Below are 17,455 nucleotides of genomic sequence, written 5' to 3'. Positions count from 1 at the left end.
GAAAATCAATTTTCCCTGTCTTGGTAAGTAGACAAGCCCAGCCAAGCCAATTTCCACCTGGGGAAAACTATCCCACACCTGCGTCCTCCAAACTCCACTGTCCTAGAGTCCCCAGGCTGAGCCATCATCATCTAGCGATCGCATCCTATGGGCCCCTTCCCATCCCGGAGCGGCCGTCACTCTCCCGAAGGACTACAACCCCCAGCATGCCCTGCGGCGGCTTCGGAGCCACGTGACGAACTTCTCCGCGTGCCGCCGTCAGGTGACTTGGGGAAGATGGCCGCGTTGACAGGGGAGAATTTCGCGGCGCTCCAGAGCTTGCTGAAGGTAAATTGGCGGGGTGGGGACAGCGTGAGGCGGGCCTTTGTCCCCAGGCCTTGGGACGGAGTGGGAATTGGGATCAAATGGACCCTGATTTAGAGCCATGACTCTGCCACTACCTCTCTGGGGGACTCCGTCGTTGCGGGTTCCCGAGCTTTTGGAAAGCGGGCTCGAAATTAATACCGTCCTGACAGGATGGTGGAGGAACAAATAGGATCACGGATGTGCAGGTGCTGTACAAATGCCCCCTACTAAAAGTCTCTGGGCTGGTGTCCAGGATTGGTGTAAGATCCAGATCTTACAGTAAGTGCTAGATCTACGCCATTTCCCCATTTCATCCCGCAGCCCCCCTTCGCTCCGTGGTTGAGAAATATCATCCTTTGCGTCCTCGCGGCGCCCCGAGTGAAGTGGGCGTGTGTTCTCCTGAGTCCCGGGTGTTCTGGGCTTTGACCTGTGTAAGGGCCCAAACACTCTCCTGATAATCGTTTGAAAGATTGTGAGGCTTGTTAAAACCAAATGAAACGATGGGTCGAAATTACTTAACTTCTGATTTTCCTGATGGAAGAAGGGGCGGTTTTATTTTCCTTTGTAGACATTATGCGTCTATTTGCCTGTTTTCTGCTTTTCTTGCAGAATGTAAGATCCAGTTGGGACTTTTTTTTTTTTTTTTTGGATTTTAACTCCAGGTGGAAAGGGTTGAGCTCATAACACTAAGCAGTTCATGGCACAGCATCTTCATTGGTTGGTTCATTCAATGTCCCTCCTTTGTTTCAACAATCTCAGCAATGTTCACTTGTATTCTCCATCCCTAAAAGCACGCTCTATGATATTCACAAATGTATCCCCAACAAGTGTATCCTCAACTTCTGGCACACAGCATGTGCTTAGTACATAGCCGTTATATGAATTAATGAAAGAAGTAACAAAGCTGAGATTGGAAACCTATGGCTCTCAGCTCACAGCCCTGGGCCTTTCCACCCTCCTCTGTTCTGCCCACTCCCCACCCAATGCCTATTCGTCGTATGGACTTTTTTTTTCTTTGTTAGTAAACTTTTAAAAAGTATTATTAATGTGTAACACAGAAAAGCACATAAATCATAAACGCACAGCTCAATGATTTATTACACACCCATGTAAACCATCACTATGGTCAAAACCAAAATATTACCAGTACTGCAGAAGTCTCTCTCTTGTTCTGTTACTTCCTTCACCTCCCCAGTAGTAACCACTATCCTTGTTTTTATTTTTTATTTATTTATTTTTAAAAAAATTTTATTTTATTTATTTGACAGAGATGGAGACAGCCAGTGAGAGAGGGAACACAAGCAGGGGGAGTAGGAGAGGAAGAAGCAGGCTCATAGCGGAAGAGCCTGATGTGGGGCTCGATCCCATAACGCTGGGATCACGCCCTGAACCGAAGGCAGACGCTTAACCGCTGTGCCACCCAGGCGCCCCTATCCTTGTTTTTAAAATCAATTTAATATTGCCCATGTTTGAATTCACATAAATGGAATAATACAGCACATACTTTTTTATTCCTGGCTTTTTTTGCTTGTCATTATGTAGCAACAGTTAATTCATTCATTCCTGTTCTGCTATGTATTTTCTTTTTTTAAAAAATTACTTAGGGGGGCGCCTGGGTGGCACAGCGGTTAAGCGTCTGCTTTCGGCTCAGGGCGTGATCCCGGCGTTATGGGATCGAGCCCTGCATTGGGCTCCTCTGCTATGAGCCTGCTTCTTCCTCTCCCACTCCCCCTGCTTGTGTTCCCTCTCTCGCTGGCTGTCTCTATCTCTGTTGAATGAATAAATAAAATCTTTAAAAAAAAATTACTTAGGGTTGCTTGCGTGGCTCAGTCGGTTGAGCGTCTGCCTTCAGCTCAGGTTGTGATCTAGGGGTCTTGCGATCGAGCCCCACGTCAGGCTCCCTGCTCAGCAGGGAGTCTGCTTCTTCCTCTCCCCCCACTCTTGCTGGCTCTCCCTCTTTCTCTCAGATAAATAAAATCTTGAAAAAAATTTAAGTTTTTATTTTGAGGGAATTATAGTTTTACATACAGTTGTAAAAAGTAATACAGAAAGGTCCCATTTACCCTTTACCCAGTTTCCCCCTATAGAAACATCTTGCAAAACTATAGCATTATATCCCAACCAGGATATTGACTTTGAAATACTCAAGATATGGAACATTGCCATCACTACAGGATCCTTCCTGTTGCCCTTTTATAGCCGCATCCACTTCCCCTCTGCCCTCACCCTCTCCTTACCCTTTGGGGGAGGGGAGGCTTGTGAGAAGAGGATAGGCAGAGGGAGAGAGAGAGAGAATCACAAGCAGGCTCCATGAGTGCAGACCCTGGCATGGGGCTTGATCCCATGACCCCGAGATCACGGCCTGAGCTGAAATCAAGAGTCCAATGCTAAAATGACTGGGCCACCCAGGAGCCCCTCTCCATTTCCCTTTTTAATAAGGACACCAGTCCTATTGGATTAGGGTCCACCCTATGACTTCATCTTAACTAATTACATCTGCAACAATTCTGTTTCTAAATGACATCGCATTTTGAGGTACTGGGAATTGGGACTTTAATACATGAATTTTAGGGGGACACCATTGAACCCATAACAGGAGCTTTTGCAGAGCAAGTTTTAATTTTGATGAAGTACAATTTACCAACAATTTTTCCTTTTATGAATTGTACTTTTGGTGTCATGTATAAGAACTCTTTGCCAAGCCATAGATCTCCAAATTTTCTCCTCTTTTTCCTAAAAGTTTTATAGTTTCATGTTTATATTACATTTTACATTTAAGTACGTGATCAGTTTTGAGTTAATTTGGTATATGTGTGAGACAGTTTGAGATTTTTTTTTTTTTGGCCTGTGAATGTCCAGTTGTTCCAGAACCATTTGTTGAAAATGCTGTCTTCCTCCATTGAATTGCTTTTTCAACTTTGTCAAGAATCAGTTGGGCAAATTTGTGTAGGTCTGTTTCAGGGTTCTCTATTTTGTTCTGTTGATCTGTTTGTTTGTTCCTCTGATAATACCTCACAGTCTTAATTACTGTAGCTATGTAATAAGTCTTGAAATCAGATTGGCTGATTTCTCCTACTTCATTGTTTATCAGAATTGTTTTAGCTATGCTAGTTTCTTTGCCTTCTTATATAAATTTTAGAATGATTTTGTCTATGTTTAAAAAAACCTGCTGAGATTTTCATAGGACTTGTGTTAAACCTGTGTATCAGTTAGGGGAGAATTGACATCTTTAGTGCGTTGAATCTTCCAATCCATGATATATCTCCCCATTTATCTTTGATTTCTTTTATCTGTGTTGTGTAATTTTTTAGCATACAAGACCTGTACATGTTTTGCTAGATTTATACCATAGTATTTTTCTTTTTTTGAGCAGTGGCAAATGATATTATATTTTTATTTATTTTTTAAAAGTTTGTTTATTTTGTGGGCACCTGGGTGGCTCAGTTAGTTGAGTGTCCTACTCTTGGTTTCGGCTCGGATCATGATCTTAGCATTGCCATACGGATCCCCACATCAGGCTCCGCGCTCAGCGGGGCATCTGCTTGTCCCTCTCCTGCTCGTGATTTCCTGTGTGTGCTCTCTTTCTCATCCTCTCTCTCTCAAATAAATAAACACATAAAATCTTTAAAAAAAATTTATTAATTTATTGGTAATCTCTACCCCAACATGGAGCTCGAATTCACAACCCTGAGATCAAGAGTCGCATGCTCTTTAGACTGAGATAGCCAGGCACTCCTGATAATGTATTTTTAATTCCAGTGTTTACATGTTCTTTGTTAGTATATAGAATACAACTTAATTTTTGTATATATCTCGTATCTGCAAACATGCTGAACTCATTCTAGTAGTTTTTTTGTACATTCCTTGAGACTTTGTGGACAATCATGATATCTGCAGATAGGGACGGTTTTGTTTCAACCTTTCTGATCTGTATATATTTTATTCCTTTTTCTTAACTAATTTCAGTGGCTAGAATTTTCAGCACTATGTTGAATAAGAGTGGTAACAGCAGACATCCTCGCCTTGTTCTTAGCTTTAGATTTTCACCATGAAGTGTAATGCTGTCTCTAGGTTTTTTGTAGATGCTGTATATCAAATTATGGAAGGTCCCTTCCATTCCTAATTTTACAAGAGTTTTCTTTTCTTTTTTTTTTTAAACAGGATACACCTTTTTTTTTAAATATTTTATTTATTTATTTGACAGAGAGAGACAGCCAGCGAGAGAGGGAACACAGGCAGGGGGAGTGGGAGAAGAAGAAGCAGGCTCCTAGTGGAGGAGCCTGATGTGGGGCTCGATCCCAGAACGCCGGGATCAGGCCCTGAGCTGAAGGCAGACGCTTAACGACTAAGCCACCCAGGCGCCCCATAAGAGTTTTCATCACGAATGGATGTTGAATTTTGTCAGCTGCTTTTTCTGCATTGATTAATATCATGTGATTTTCTTCTTGAGCCTGTTTTTTTTTTTTCAAAGATTTTATTTATTTATTTGACAGAGAGAAAGACAGCCAGCGAGAGAGGGAACACAAGCAGGGGGAGTGGGAGAGGAAGAAGCAGGCTCCCAGAGGAGGAGCCTGATGTGGGGCTCGATCCCAGGACTCTGAGATCATGCCCTGAGCCGAAGGCAGACGCTTAAGGACTGAGCCACCCAAGCACCCCTCTTCTTGAGCCTGTTAATATGGTAGATTACATAGGTTTTTAAATACTGAACCAGCCTTGCATCCCTGGACTAAATCCCACCTGCTTATAGTGAATAATTCTTTTTATATATTGCTGAACTCTATTTGCTAATATTTTTTTAAAGGGCTTTTGCCTCTATGTTTGTGAGGGATATTGGACTCTAGTTGTTTTTTATGCTTTTGTACAGTCTTTGTCTGCCTTTGATGTCAGGGTAATACTAGCTTTATGAAATGAATTGGAAAGTGTTCCATGCTTTTTTGTTTCCTAAAAAAGATTGTGTAGAATTAGTTAATTCTTTCCTTTTTTTTTTTTTGGCCAGAATTTTCCCATTTTTATTTTATTATTATTTTTTTAGTAATAATATTTTTTATTACATTATCTTAGTCACCATACAGTACATCCCCAGTTTTTGGTGTAAAGTTCCATAGTTCATTACTTGTGTGTAACACACAGTGCACCATGCAATTCTCTCCTTAAACATTTGTTAGAATTCTCCAGTGAAACCATCTGGGCCTGGAGATTTCTTCTTGGGGAGTTTTAAATTATGAATTCAAGTTCCTTCATTGTTATAAGCCTATTCAAATTATCAGTTACATATTGGGGGGAACTGTAGTAGTTTGTGTTTTTTGAGGAATTTATCCATTTTGTCCAAGCTGCCAAATTTGTGTGTATAGAGTTATTTGTGGTTATTCTTATTTTCCTTTTGAAGTCTTTAGTGATATGCCCTGTTTCATTCCTGATATTGGTAATTTGTGTCTTCTCTCTGTTTAACTTTGCCAGTCTTGCTAAAAGTTTGTCAATTTTATTGATGTTTTCAAAGAACTTGTTCTTTGTTTCATTGGTTTCTCTCTCTCTTTTTTTTTCCCCCTGTTTTCAATTTCATTGGTTTCTGCTCTTCGTTGTTTCCTTCCTTCTTCCTTTGGGTTTGTTATGCTTTTCTTTTTCTATGTTCTTGAGGTGGGAACTTAGATTATTGATTTGAGAACTTTTCTCTTTTTTAATATATGTGTTTAATGCTGTAAATTTACCTGTCAACACTGTCATGGCTGTGCCCCCAAAATTTTATGTTTTTTTTTCATTGTTATGTATTACTATAAATTTTATAGTATAATTTTAAAAATTTCCCTTGAGGCTCCTCTTTGATCTGTGGATTATTTAGAAGTGTGTTTAGGTTTCCAGGTGTTTGGATATATTCTTGTCATCTTTCTGGTAGTGATTTCTAGTTTGATTGCATTGGTTTTTTTTTTTTTAAATGTTTGTCAGGTTTCTTACATTTTATTTTTTTTCAAGATATATTTTGCATTTTTTTTTGCATTTCTTTTTTTCTTAATGATTTTTTATTATATTATGTTAGTCACCATACAGTACATCCCCGGCTTCCGATGTAAAGCTCGATGATTCATTAGTTGCATATAACACCCAGTGCAATACGTGCCCTCCTTACTACCCATCACCGGTCTGTCCCATTCCCCTACCCCCCTCCCCTCTGAGGCCTCCAGTTTGTTTCTCATAGTCCATAGTCTCTCATGTTTCTTTCCCCCTTCTGATTACCCCCCCTTTCTTTATCCCTTTCTTCCCCTACCGATCATCCTAGTTCTTATGTTCCATAGATGAGAGAAATCATATGATAGTTGTCTTTCTCTGCTTGACTTATTTCACTTAGCATTATCTCCTCCAGTGCCGTCCATGTTGCAGCAAATGTTGAGAATTCGTTCTTTCTGATAGCTGAGTAATATTCCATTGTATATATGGACCACAGCTTCTTAATCCAGTCATCTGTTGAAGGGCATCTCGGCTCCTTCCACAATTTAGCTATTGTGGACATTGCTGCTATGAACATTGGGGTGCATATGGCCCTTCTCTTCACTACATCTGTATCTTTGGGGTAAACACCCAGTAGTGCAATGGCTGGATCATAGGGTAGCTCAATTTTTAACTTTTTAAGGGACCTCCACACTGTTTTCCAGAGTGGCTGTACCAACTTGCATTCCCACCGTTTGCGTTGTGGTCACCAAGAACACACACAATATGATTTCAGTTCTTTCAAATTTGTTGAGGTTTGTTTTATGGCTCAGAATATGATCTATCTTGGTATATGTTCAGCGGGCACTTGAAAAGAATGTGTATTCTGTTGCTACTGGGTTGTGCTCCATAAGCATTGATTAGATTGATCAGTGGTGGTGTTGAAATCTTCTGTGTTCTTGTTGAATATCTGTCTGGTTGTTCTATCAGTTGTTGAAAGATGGGTGTTGAAGTCTCCAGCTATATTTGTGGACTTGTCTGTCCCTCCTTTCCATTCTCTTTTTACTTCTTATGTTTTCTAGCTCTCTTGCTGGGTGCATATATATTTAGGATGTCTTCTTAGGAAATAGAACCTTTTATCATTATATAATGTCCCTTTCTGCCTCTGGTAATTTTCTTTGCTGTGAATCTATTTTGTCTGATATTATAGTAGCCGCTCTTGATTTTTATTTCATTAATATTTGCATGACATATCTTTTTCCATCCTTTTAATCTGTCTCTATCATATTTGAAGAGCATTTCTTATAGACCACATTTAATTGAGTTCTATTTGCAGCTCATATTTAATTTCCCACTTACAGCTAATGTAGTTATTGAATATTAGAGCTTAAGTCTGCCATTTAATTTTTTGTTTTTAATCTACGTTTTTCTGTTTTTTGTTTCTTTTTACTTTTTCTTGACTTCCTGTGGGTTATTTGAACATATTTTTGGAATTCCCTTTTGATTTATCTGTAGCATCTTAAAATGCATTTCTTTTTATAACATTTTTAGTGGCTGCTCTAGTTATTACATTTATATACAAAATATCACAATCTATCAGTGTCATTTTACCAGTTAGAGCTGGGGCATAGAAACCTTCCCTTTATATCCCTTCCCTCATTTGTAATATAATTGTCTTAAATATTTCCTCTGCATACATTTAGAGCCGCATTGGACAGTAGTATAATTTTTGCTTCATCATTAAACAGAATTTAGAAATTCAAGAGAAGGAAAATCTATTGTATTTACCCTTATTTTTGTTTGTTGTGTTCGCTCTTTTCTTCCTGATGTTCCAAGGTTCCTTTTATTGTTTCCTTCCTGTTAAGAGAATGTCTTTTGTGACAGATTTTCATAGTTTTCTTTCATCTGAGAATGTCTTGATTTCCTCTTCATTTTCTGAAGGATATTTTTTGCTGGATGTAGGATTCTGGGTTGACAGTTCTTTTCTTCCAACACCTGAGAAATATTGTGCCGCTTTCTTCTTGCTTCCATGAGTTCTGATTTAAAATCTGCTATTATTCTAATGATCCCTTACGGATAAGATATTGTTTCTCTCTCACTGCTTTCAAGATTTTTTCTTTGCCTTTAGTTTCCTGGAGTTTAATTATGATGTGTCTTGGTATGGATTTCTTTGTATTTATCCTGTTGAGAATTTGCTTAGGTTCTTGAATGCATACAGTTACGTCTGTAGCTTAACTTGGAAAGTTTTCAGCCATTATTTTAAGTACTTTTTCAGCCTTGCAGTCTTTAATCCTCCCCTTCTAGGGCTCTAGTGACATGAATGTTAGATTTTTTGGTATAGTCCCACAGATCCTGGAGGCTCTGTTTATTATTTTCAGTCTGTTTTCTATGTGCAAACTGGGTGATTTCTAGTGACTCTGTCTTCCAGTTTACTGATTCTTTCCTCTGTCCCTTTCATTCTGGTGCTGAGCCCGTCTGCCAAACTTTTAATTTTGGTTATTGTATTTTTCAGTGTTAAAATTTCCATTTTGTTCTTCTTTGTATCTTCTGTTCCTTTACTCGGACTTTCCGGTTGTTTTTATTTGTTTCAAATGTGTTTGTACTTACTTGTTGAAGCATTTTTTTCATGGCTGCTTTAAAATCTTTTTCAGATAATTTTAACATCTGTTATCTTGATGTTGGCATCTAATGATTGTCTTTTTTCATTCAGTTTGAGAGCTTTCTGACTCTTGGTATGATGAATGATTTTAACTTGAAACCTGGGCGTTGTCATGTTATACTCTGAGATTCTGAAGAGTTTCTGCCTCATTATTACCAGATGGAGATGAAGGTCCAGGTTCTACCTTTGGCTCCTTCTGACACCCAAAAGTGGGGGTTCTTTGTTACTGTTGGGCAGGGATGGAAGTTCTGGCCCCATGTGCTTACTATTAATACCAAGGGGTGGTGGGACTAGTTCCCAGTCGGTGGGGATGAAAGTCCCATCTCCCTATTTGGCCTTCTCTGACACCACCCTGGTGGGGGTGATGGGATACCTCATTGTAGGCTTAAAAGGGGGAAAGTCTACATTCCCCACTCAGCCTTTGCTAACATAGGTGGGAATGGGGCTACTGTTTTTTCTGTGGTGTTTGGCTCAGTAGAGCAGTTATCTCATAACAGTTTTCTGTCTTGCTAAGCTTTCTTGGTCCTTTGGCTAGAGAGAGCAGGTATTTGTTGGAGTTTTTTGTTTGTTTTGTTTTTGTGTACCCATTGGCATTCTGGGTTGCCCTGTCCTTCAGCTCAAAGTCTGGGATATATGAACAACAAGAAAATCCAGGAAACTCAGTACCATGTCATTTCTTGGTCTGGAGGGGGAGGCCCACAGCAGGTCCGTCTTCTCTCCGCTCCCTCTTGGAGTGGTCTCACCTCTGTTTCCCACATAGTGCCCAGCACTTTCAGTTGTGCTGAGAAGGGAGAATAAGACAAACTACATCTATTTCACTGCCCTGGAAATGGAGATGTCCTGTGCACCTTCAAATCTTGAGTCTCAAAGGTATCACATCATGACTGAGACAATATTATGTTCTGAAACAAGTATTTTCAGAGTCTGAGTGTTTTTTTTTTCCTCTCCCCATCTGTGAATTAATTCATAGGCCTCCTCAAAAGATGTTGTCAGACAGCTGTGCCAGGAGAGCTTTTCCAGTTCAGCCCTTGGCTCAGAAAAACTCTTGGATATTACACGTTCCAGCTTGTCTGTGACCCAGGAGGAAGCAGAGCAAGTAAGTGTGGTCAGAAATGACCTTTGGCCACTGGCTTCTTAGCTCATTACTCTCTTTCTTAACTTCCCAATCATTGCCACATCCAAGGAAATTTTTCCCCTGAAATGTCTGTTGACATTATAACAAACTTAAAATAGATTTTCATTTTAATGCTAGTGAACTTAAAAGCTATTGTCTTTGAACCTTCACTTCCTTATGATAAATGAGGCACGGATGGGAGACTATACCCAGAATCAGAGGTCCTGGCCATTTCCTTTTCAGACTTGTTCTCTAGACGGTGTGGACAAAAGCCAACCTTTCTGCGATTTTCTTTCCCTATAACTTGTCTCTGCTGGTAGATTGTCAGCCAGATAGCTTAGTCAGACTTCTTTGGGGGCACTGGGCAGAAGCTCTGAGGCCTGAGTATGGTTCGAAGGACATGCTGTTGGACCCACCTGACCCCAGCTGGTGGCCAAGAGGAAGAGTGAAGTGACTCAGCTAGTGCAGTACTCACAGCCTTCTCTTTTTAGGGCAGATATGCTTCTAAAATAGGAGTTCATTCAAACAGGCCTGCATCATTATTATTACTATTTTTAAACCAGAGCTGTTTTCATTAAGTCAGCTGTAGAACAGTGGAAGGCAGCAGGCAGGTTATGGAAGTGAGTTGAAGACTTAGTTTGGCTTCCCCAGAAGTAGACCCTGAGGCTAAGAGTGGGTTGCAAGTAATTACCTGGGGAGGTGAGTCTAGAAAGCACAAAGGAGGGAGTGGGGACAATCTAACAGGGAAGAGGGACAAAGCCAAGAAAGAATGTGTGGATGCCCAGGTACTGCTGTGGGCACTGGGGCTCAAACTTGGGCCCCTGTAAGAAACCCTGGGGGACACACCGCAGAACTGTCTCCCTGGAGGGCGGGGAGGCTGGGGCATTGATACACTGACCTCATCCCTCCTCATTGGAGGGGTAACATCCTCTCGCCTCTAGGGTTGTGCCTCTGCAGCTGAGCAGCCTCCCAGGGCCTCAGAGAAAGCCCTAGAGCAGTTCCCTCCAGAGCATCCTCTGAGTTTCAGCTGAGCATGCTGCATTCACAAGCGGCCCCAGGCCATCCGTGGCTACAGTCAGTTGGAAGGACCTAGGGCGGAACACAGCAAGCCTGCAGGGCGGTGTCAGGCCCTCCTCTTCTACAGGGGAGTCGGCACAGCCCCCCCCCATCCATTTGTTTTCTTCGCCCTGCTCAGTGACAGCCTAGGGGCAAGGGCGCCCTCGATTCAAAGCCCACACCCCGCCAGAGCCAGTACCTGTGGTAGCAAGTCAGTGAGCACAGCTTCGGGGTCTGAGGGCTGCATGCAGCCCCGCTCAGGGGAGCCCACGGCTCTGGGCCCCCAGGGGTTTGTGCAGACCTTCCAGCCCAGAAGCAGTGGCCAAGGCAGCGTTGCCTAGTAACACAGTCGACTTTTCACTTCTCTCACGTTACCAAGGAACAGGCTAGAAAGTGCACTGAAGTCAGATTCTGTGCACAAGGAAGGGGGACTTATTAACCCTTTGCTCCCGAGCAGAAGTTTCTGGCACGTTGGCGGGTCCCTATGTCGGGCAGCTACCCCCGCCTTCTAAAGCAACGGGTGGACTGAGAGGTGGGCAGAGGCACTCGGGCATCAGCATCTGGGAGTGAGGCCTCAGGACCCCTGGGACTGTTCGGACGGCTGTGGCGGTGTGTGGCGGGCCGTCTCCCCAGCCGCGGGCGGGGGGATAGAGCCCTGCCCCTGCCCTGCTTCTCACCACGGCAGGCCTGTCCCGCAGCTGCTCCAGGCCCTGCACCGCCTCACCAGGCTGGTGGTGTTCCGCGACCTGTCCTCTGCCGAGGCGATCCTGGCTCTCTTTCCCGAGACTTTCCACCAAAACCTCAAAAACCTGCTGACGAAAATCATCCTAGAACACGTGTAAGTGCTCATTCCTTGAGAGTTCCTTGTGATGCTTGTATGATGATATTTTAGGTCAAGAAATACCTTCAGTGTCCTTTTTAATGGCTAAATATATTCTTTATGTGGAGAAATTATATAAAATTTAGTTAAGAAATTCCCTAGTGTTGGATGTTTAGGGCTGGCAGCTTTCACTTCAGTTTACTGTGGAAAAGTTGCTGTTGTGCTCACTTATCTCCTTACTGGTTAAAGGCGGTTGCGAGTCTTCTGCCTTCTGTTCTCAAGTTGACCATGAGAAAGATTGCGCCAACTGGCTTTCGACCAGGAGGGCGTGAGTGCGCCCCCCTCCCTACACCTTCATCGGCACCGAGGGATTTTTTTTACATTTTCCCCTAGTTCACAAATGGCAAATGCGCCTCACTTCCATTTATATTATCTTGGATACTAGTGATGTCATATATCTTTTTCATATGTTTAATTGGTCCTTTTTGTTTCTTTTGTGCATTATCTAAGTATTTTCTGGGAAAATCCTTTAGATACGTACAACTGAAGCAGAACTGATTAGCTACTGGTCAGCAGCAGGCTTGAACAGAATTCTTGGGCAGTAATAAGAGACAATCCCTACTTGCCAAGGGTTTTAGTGCTTGTTTAGAAACTTTCCTCACACGTGATCACGTTTATTCTGCCTCCGCCTCGCACCTCACTGTGATGCTCTCGGCTGTAGCATTAGACGGGTCTGTTTGGGTGTGTTTTGCATAAAATGCAATACTTTGTGGAGGAGATGCTCAAGAAAAGAGAATCGGTAGACTTCCTGCTTCGTCTCTGACAGCGGGAGCACACTAAGAATGCAATACGGAAGTCTCTTCTTTCCTTTTGCCCCCTAAGCTACGAAGACCAACAGCACTTCTGGCCTTAACATCACTGAGCTGTGTAGACCAAACAAGAAACTGTGTCTGCCATGCAGCAGACGTGTCTGAGGTCCTTCCCAGTCAGGGAGCGATGATAGGCTCCAAGATGCCAGGTCCACGGGCCTCCCTCATGATCAGTTCTCATCCCTTTTCCATTCTTTGTTCCTCGTCTTTCCCTCTTAACCAGCTCTACTTGGCGAACGGAAGCCCAGGCAAATCAGAGTGAGTACCAAGAAACCCGCCTCCCTCCCTGCCCTTCCTTCCCAGCCCCGGCTCGGCTCTGCCAGGCGGCTGGCGCGTGTAACCGAAACTCAGCGTGCATGAACCTCATCCCAAAGTCGCCTTTCGTTTTGTGCCGACATCTGGAGGCTCGTATGTCAGGCAGAGGCCTGGCGGTGCGCCCGCCGTGAATCACTGCCAAGTGCAGGTGGCGCGGAGCCGCGGCGAGGATGGCCCCGGCTTCCTGTGCGCTCTCGAACCCCGTCTTCCTCTCCCTCAGAGACTTGCTCTGTGGCTCAGGAGCGTGACCCAACCCTCGGGGCTACCTGTCCCAGAGTCAGGGCTCGGTGAAGTGAGCGGCGTGGGCTCTGAGCTGGCCCGTTGCCTTCACAGTCTCTCTGCCGCGCCTGGTCGACCTGGACTGGAGAGTGGACATCAAGACCTCCTCCGACAGCATCAGCCGCATGGCCGTCCCCACCTGCCTGCTGCAGATGAAGGTGCGTCCGCTGCGCTGCTCGTGGGAGGGAGACGAGGGGCTGCAGGGGCTCGGCACCCCGCACGCCCGCACGAACACCAGTCTCCAAGGCTCTGCGTCCTCTGACGCCCTAGAAAAATATGCAGCACCCCCATATGCGCTCTGTATTTGTCGAGGACACAGTCACTACTGTACTAACATGTTACTGACGTAATAAAACGCACACTGGAAGTAGAAATTTTTAAAGGAGAAGACACACACAAAACAAGTTTTAAGAAGGGTTAGCTGCTCCCTGAAGTTTACCTTCTACACTAACGGGAAAGTTTAGCTTTCAGGATGGGGGCGTGCTGTCAGATTTCAGATTGCCTTCTTGATAATGTGGGTGTCCCTCAGGCGACTGCTTGTCCAGCTGATGGTGCCGCCACCGTTTGTGACGTGGCCCAGCCAACGCGTGCACTCGCGGCTGGGGAAGCATCAGCCCTTCGTTTTCTCGTTGGCACGCTCTGGCCTCCCCATGTTACCTTCACTCTACAGATCTTTTCAGGAATCTTTTTATTTTTAATTTTAATTTTTTTTTTAAAGATTTTGTTTATTTATTTAACAGAGAGGGAACACAGCAGGGGAGTGGGAGAGGAAGAAGCAGGCTCCCAGCGGAGGAGCCTGATGTGGGGCTCGATCCCAGTACGCAGGGATCACGCCCTGAGCTGAAGGCAGACGTTTAACGACTGCGCTACCCAGGCGCCCCTCAGGAATCTTTTTAAACCACATATCCATGCTTAGGGTTTGTTTAGTGATGCCCTGTTTACTTAACCACACACCCAGAAACTCAGCACCTGTTAGAAAATGAAAAAGTAAGGGTGCCTCTAACAACGAAGTTGGTAAACATTAGTAGAGTTGACTTTTGTTTTGGAAGAAACAAGTAAATATAGCTAGGAGCTGTAATGTTTTTTTCTGCCCCCAGTGGATTCTCACCACCCCTAGAGCCCCCTGCGTAAAGGACCCGTATGGGCCCGTGCAGTGTCTCCTCACTCCAGTACTGAGAGGCAGGGGTCTGAGGGGTGAGTGAGCCTGGGCTTCTCCAGTACCTGCCCTGAGCGCTCCTCTCCCAAGCCTCTGGGAAGCTCCTTCCGTCTCCTCATTTGCTGAATGACGCCAGGGCTAGGACTCTGTGTGGCTCTGAGCAAAGAGCCTGACTTCAGAGGTTCACCAGAACAGGGGAGGGCTCTCGGGTCCAGGGCTCACCTCCAGGGCGGTGGGAAGAGGGGCGGCTCTGACGTTGGGGCCCTGTTCTCTTTTCAGATCCAGGAAGATCCTAGTCTGTGTGGAGATAAGCCCTCCATCTCAGCGGTCACTGTGGAGCTGAGTAAGGAAACGCTGGACACTATGCTAGACGGCCTGGGCCGCATCCGCGACCAGCTCTCCACCGTGGCCAACAAATGACCCCAGCCAGCTGTCGGCCCCACGGCCAGTCCCCAGCTGCTGGCCAGCGGTGTGCGCCTCCCAGCCCCCAGAGCAGCAGCTGTGGCCGTTGGCGGGCCGGGTGGTGGGGACCGGGATGGGGCTGCCCTCTGGCAGGCACGACTGGACCGGGAGGAAGTGGCCGTGGCCCCACGCTGTTCTCCTCACTCGTCATTTTCTCGTCTTTCTGCTGCGGCTGAGCAGAAGCGTCCGTCTCTGGAAGACTCCCATCACCGCTGCGGCGGTGTGAGGGCCGTCCGCACCATCAGCTGTCCCTGCGTGGCTGGCTGGAAAACTCAGGCCCACCCTGGGGAGCTCATCTAAGAAGTTCCTTTCCAGCATGAGGTCTGGTTGATCCGTTTCCAGCCTGGGAACACAGGGGGCATCATGTGGGTGAGGCCAGCAGTTCCCGCTTCTCTGGAAGACTGGCAGAGCCCGTAGAGCAGGGCCGCTGCAGTGGGGCCCACGCCCGGCCTCAGTGCAGAGCCTTCCCGAGCCCCCTCAACCCCGCGGGCCCTCTTCCAGCGTAGGCAGTCTGGGATGGGTGCACATTTCCTCCTTCGTGAAGCTAGAGGGCCCTTCCTTGATACAATTCATCCATTCCAGGGAAAGAAGTGGGAATGACTGGAAATAAATAATCATTCGAAAAACTTTATGACTCTAGTCACGTCTTTCAAAGCTTCTGTCCTTAACCTGAGTTGTTGCCTGATGCCAGTGCTGCCTCTGGTTCATAGAGATGATCCCGGCTTCTCATTGCCAGCTAAGCTCGTGAGCATGGTGTGACCTGAAACCAGGCTCGTGACCCTCAGCGCCTTCCAAGTGTCCGTCTGTCACGTGGAGCCGAAGAAAGCAAGGCTGACTGTGTGTGCGTTACAGGGACTGCGGTGGAAGCGCTCCACAGATCTGGACGTCGGCGAGGCTCGTGGGGAAGGCTGGCCCCTCATCGGCCCCGTCACCCCATGGCGACCGCACGCGGCCTGCTCTCAGTGCTTTGTTCTGGCGGCTCCGGTGGTGTGTGCGGACACAGGGAGGGTGGGTGGAGGAGGCAGAGCCCTGGGGCCAGAGGGTGGGCTCCAGGTGGGCTGCGGGGTGGGGGGTCGGAAGCCAGCTCTGCCTCTCAGTGGCGACGGGCTTGCCCCTGCATCTCGGTTCTCCCCCTCCCACATCTAAAAATTCAATGGGGCTAACAGTACGTCCTCTACAGGGCTTCTGTGAGGACGGAATGATACCGCGCCCTAAAAGCACTTAGCACCGTGGGGGTGTATAAGAAAGGCTGGATCGGGTTCCCATTGATTCTTAAAGGAAAAGAAGGTTTTGGAAAGCTCTCTGCAGTCACTGTTCCATTTACTGTCGCAGGGTTGGTGTGACAGTGAATGTCATTATCTTCTCTTTATCGATGAGGAAATCAGCTCATTGAGGTTAAGTCGCCTGCTGGCAAATGGACTCATTAGGACCTGGGCCCAGATTTCTCTCGCTTTCCCTCTACCACACAGGACTCTGCAAGGGACGTGGAGTTCTGTGACTTTAGCTCCATTCGGAAAATACTGGAACTGAAGTAGAGATGAGAAAACTTACTCCTAAGACACTAGGAATGTCGAGAAGAAAGTCCCGAGCTCCTCTTTGCTGTTTCTTGGAAGCTGAGCAACCTTCTGTTAACGTGGCAGTTCTCAACATTTGGGGGCTGTATCCATTGATAATATAGGAAAGCTGTGGGTCCTTTCTGTAGGAAATGAACATTCCAGTTTTTATATTCAGTGACAAGAGTTTGTGGACCCTGGAAGCCAGCCCACTGTTCCCAGATTGAGAGCCCCTGGTCTTACTGTCAGGTTGAGGACAGCCTTGTGAATTCAGCCCCTTGCTTTTCCTTCGAGTCCCTGTGACCCACAGTCCTATCTCCAAGTCCCTGTTCCCTGGGCCTCCCAGGGGCATCCATAAGAAAGTAGCTGGAAGCAGCATAGGTGTCTGGGCAGTTGAACATCATTCTTTCAGCCAGATCAACCTGGACAGAACCATCTGGGTGCATGACATATAGAGGGCATTCAATAAATAACTGAAAAGCTCAATGAATGTTTGCTACCCTTCACCCCGCATGCTCACTTAAGGCATTTGTTTTCTGCTATTAGGGAGGTTGGGTTGTGGATACTATATTTCTAGTTGGCCTGATCCTATCTCAGAAAAGCATCCTACTTTCTATTGATAAAGCCAGTTCCCTCATTCAGTGCTTGTCTGGATTTCCAGTAATATGTTGTGTAATGAGCAGCCATCTGCTAACTGTCCTTTCCTTAGGACATGGCAAGGTGTGGATGTCCAGGCTCCAGGCACAAAAGGGCAATGACAGATCCCAGTCATTGGTGCCCATGCTCCTGGTTGCTCAGCACTTTCCACCCACCAGGCCACAGTGGAGAGCATATGGCTCAATGCTAATCAACACACATGTCCCATAGATTGTCTCATGATTGTACATGACCCAGATTGGGCCGGTCTG

The 17,455-nt window shown here is 45.5% G+C and overlaps 1 protein-coding gene across 2 annotated transcripts; it reads left to right on the top strand.

Moving 5' to 3' along the window:
- The first annotated feature begins 249 nt into the window (after window positions 1-249).
- COMMD9 (COMM domain containing 9) lies at window positions 250-15,623 on the top strand. 2 transcript variants are annotated; one of them, XM_002926495.4, is made up of 6 exons: window positions 250-327; window positions 9,894-10,019; window positions 11,792-11,931; window positions 13,006-13,040; window positions 13,431-13,534; window positions 14,812-15,623. In XM_002926495.4, exons 1-6 carry the CDS (start codon window positions 277-279, stop codon window positions 14,950-14,952), a joined length of 597 nt encoding a protein of 198 aa, XP_002926541.1. In that variant the 5' UTR covers window positions 250-276; the 3' UTR covers window positions 14,953-15,623. The 2 variants fall into 2 exon arrangements, with proteins under 2 accessions (XP_002926541.1, XP_034501257.1); XM_034645366.1 differs by lacking the exon at window positions 13,006-13,040 and having other exon boundaries at window positions 11,779-11,931; window positions 13,318-13,534; window positions 14,812-14,856.
- The last annotated feature ends 1,832 nt before the right edge of the window (window positions 15,624-17,455 follow it).

This window comes from Ailuropoda melanoleuca, chromosome 16 (genome assembly GCF_002007445.2).
Source record: "Ailuropoda melanoleuca isolate Jingjing chromosome 16, ASM200744v2, whole genome shotgun sequence".
Lineage (NCBI taxonomy): Eukaryota > Metazoa > Chordata > Mammalia > Carnivora > Ursidae > Ailuropoda > Ailuropoda melanoleuca.
The sequence above is the reverse complement of the archived record's forward strand: the minus strand, read 5'-3'. Positions and strand labels throughout refer to the sequence as shown.

What these genes read in the sequence shown, in the direction of transcription:
- COMMD9 (XM_002926495.4), top strand. Translation starts at nt 277, where the DNA reads ATGGCCGCGTTGACAGGGGAGAATTTCGCGGCGCTCCAGAGCTTGCTG. An exon ending in CGCTCCAGAGCTTGCTGAAG is followed by an intron (nt 328 to 9,893) that starts GTAAATTGGCGG and finishes ATTAATTCATAG; the next exon opens with GCCTCCTCAAAAGATGTTGT. An exon ending in CCCAGGAGGAAGCAGAGCAA is followed by an intron (nt 10,020 to 11,791) that starts GTAAGTGTGGTC and finishes CCTGTCCCGCAG; the next exon opens with CTGCTCCAGGCCCTGCACCG.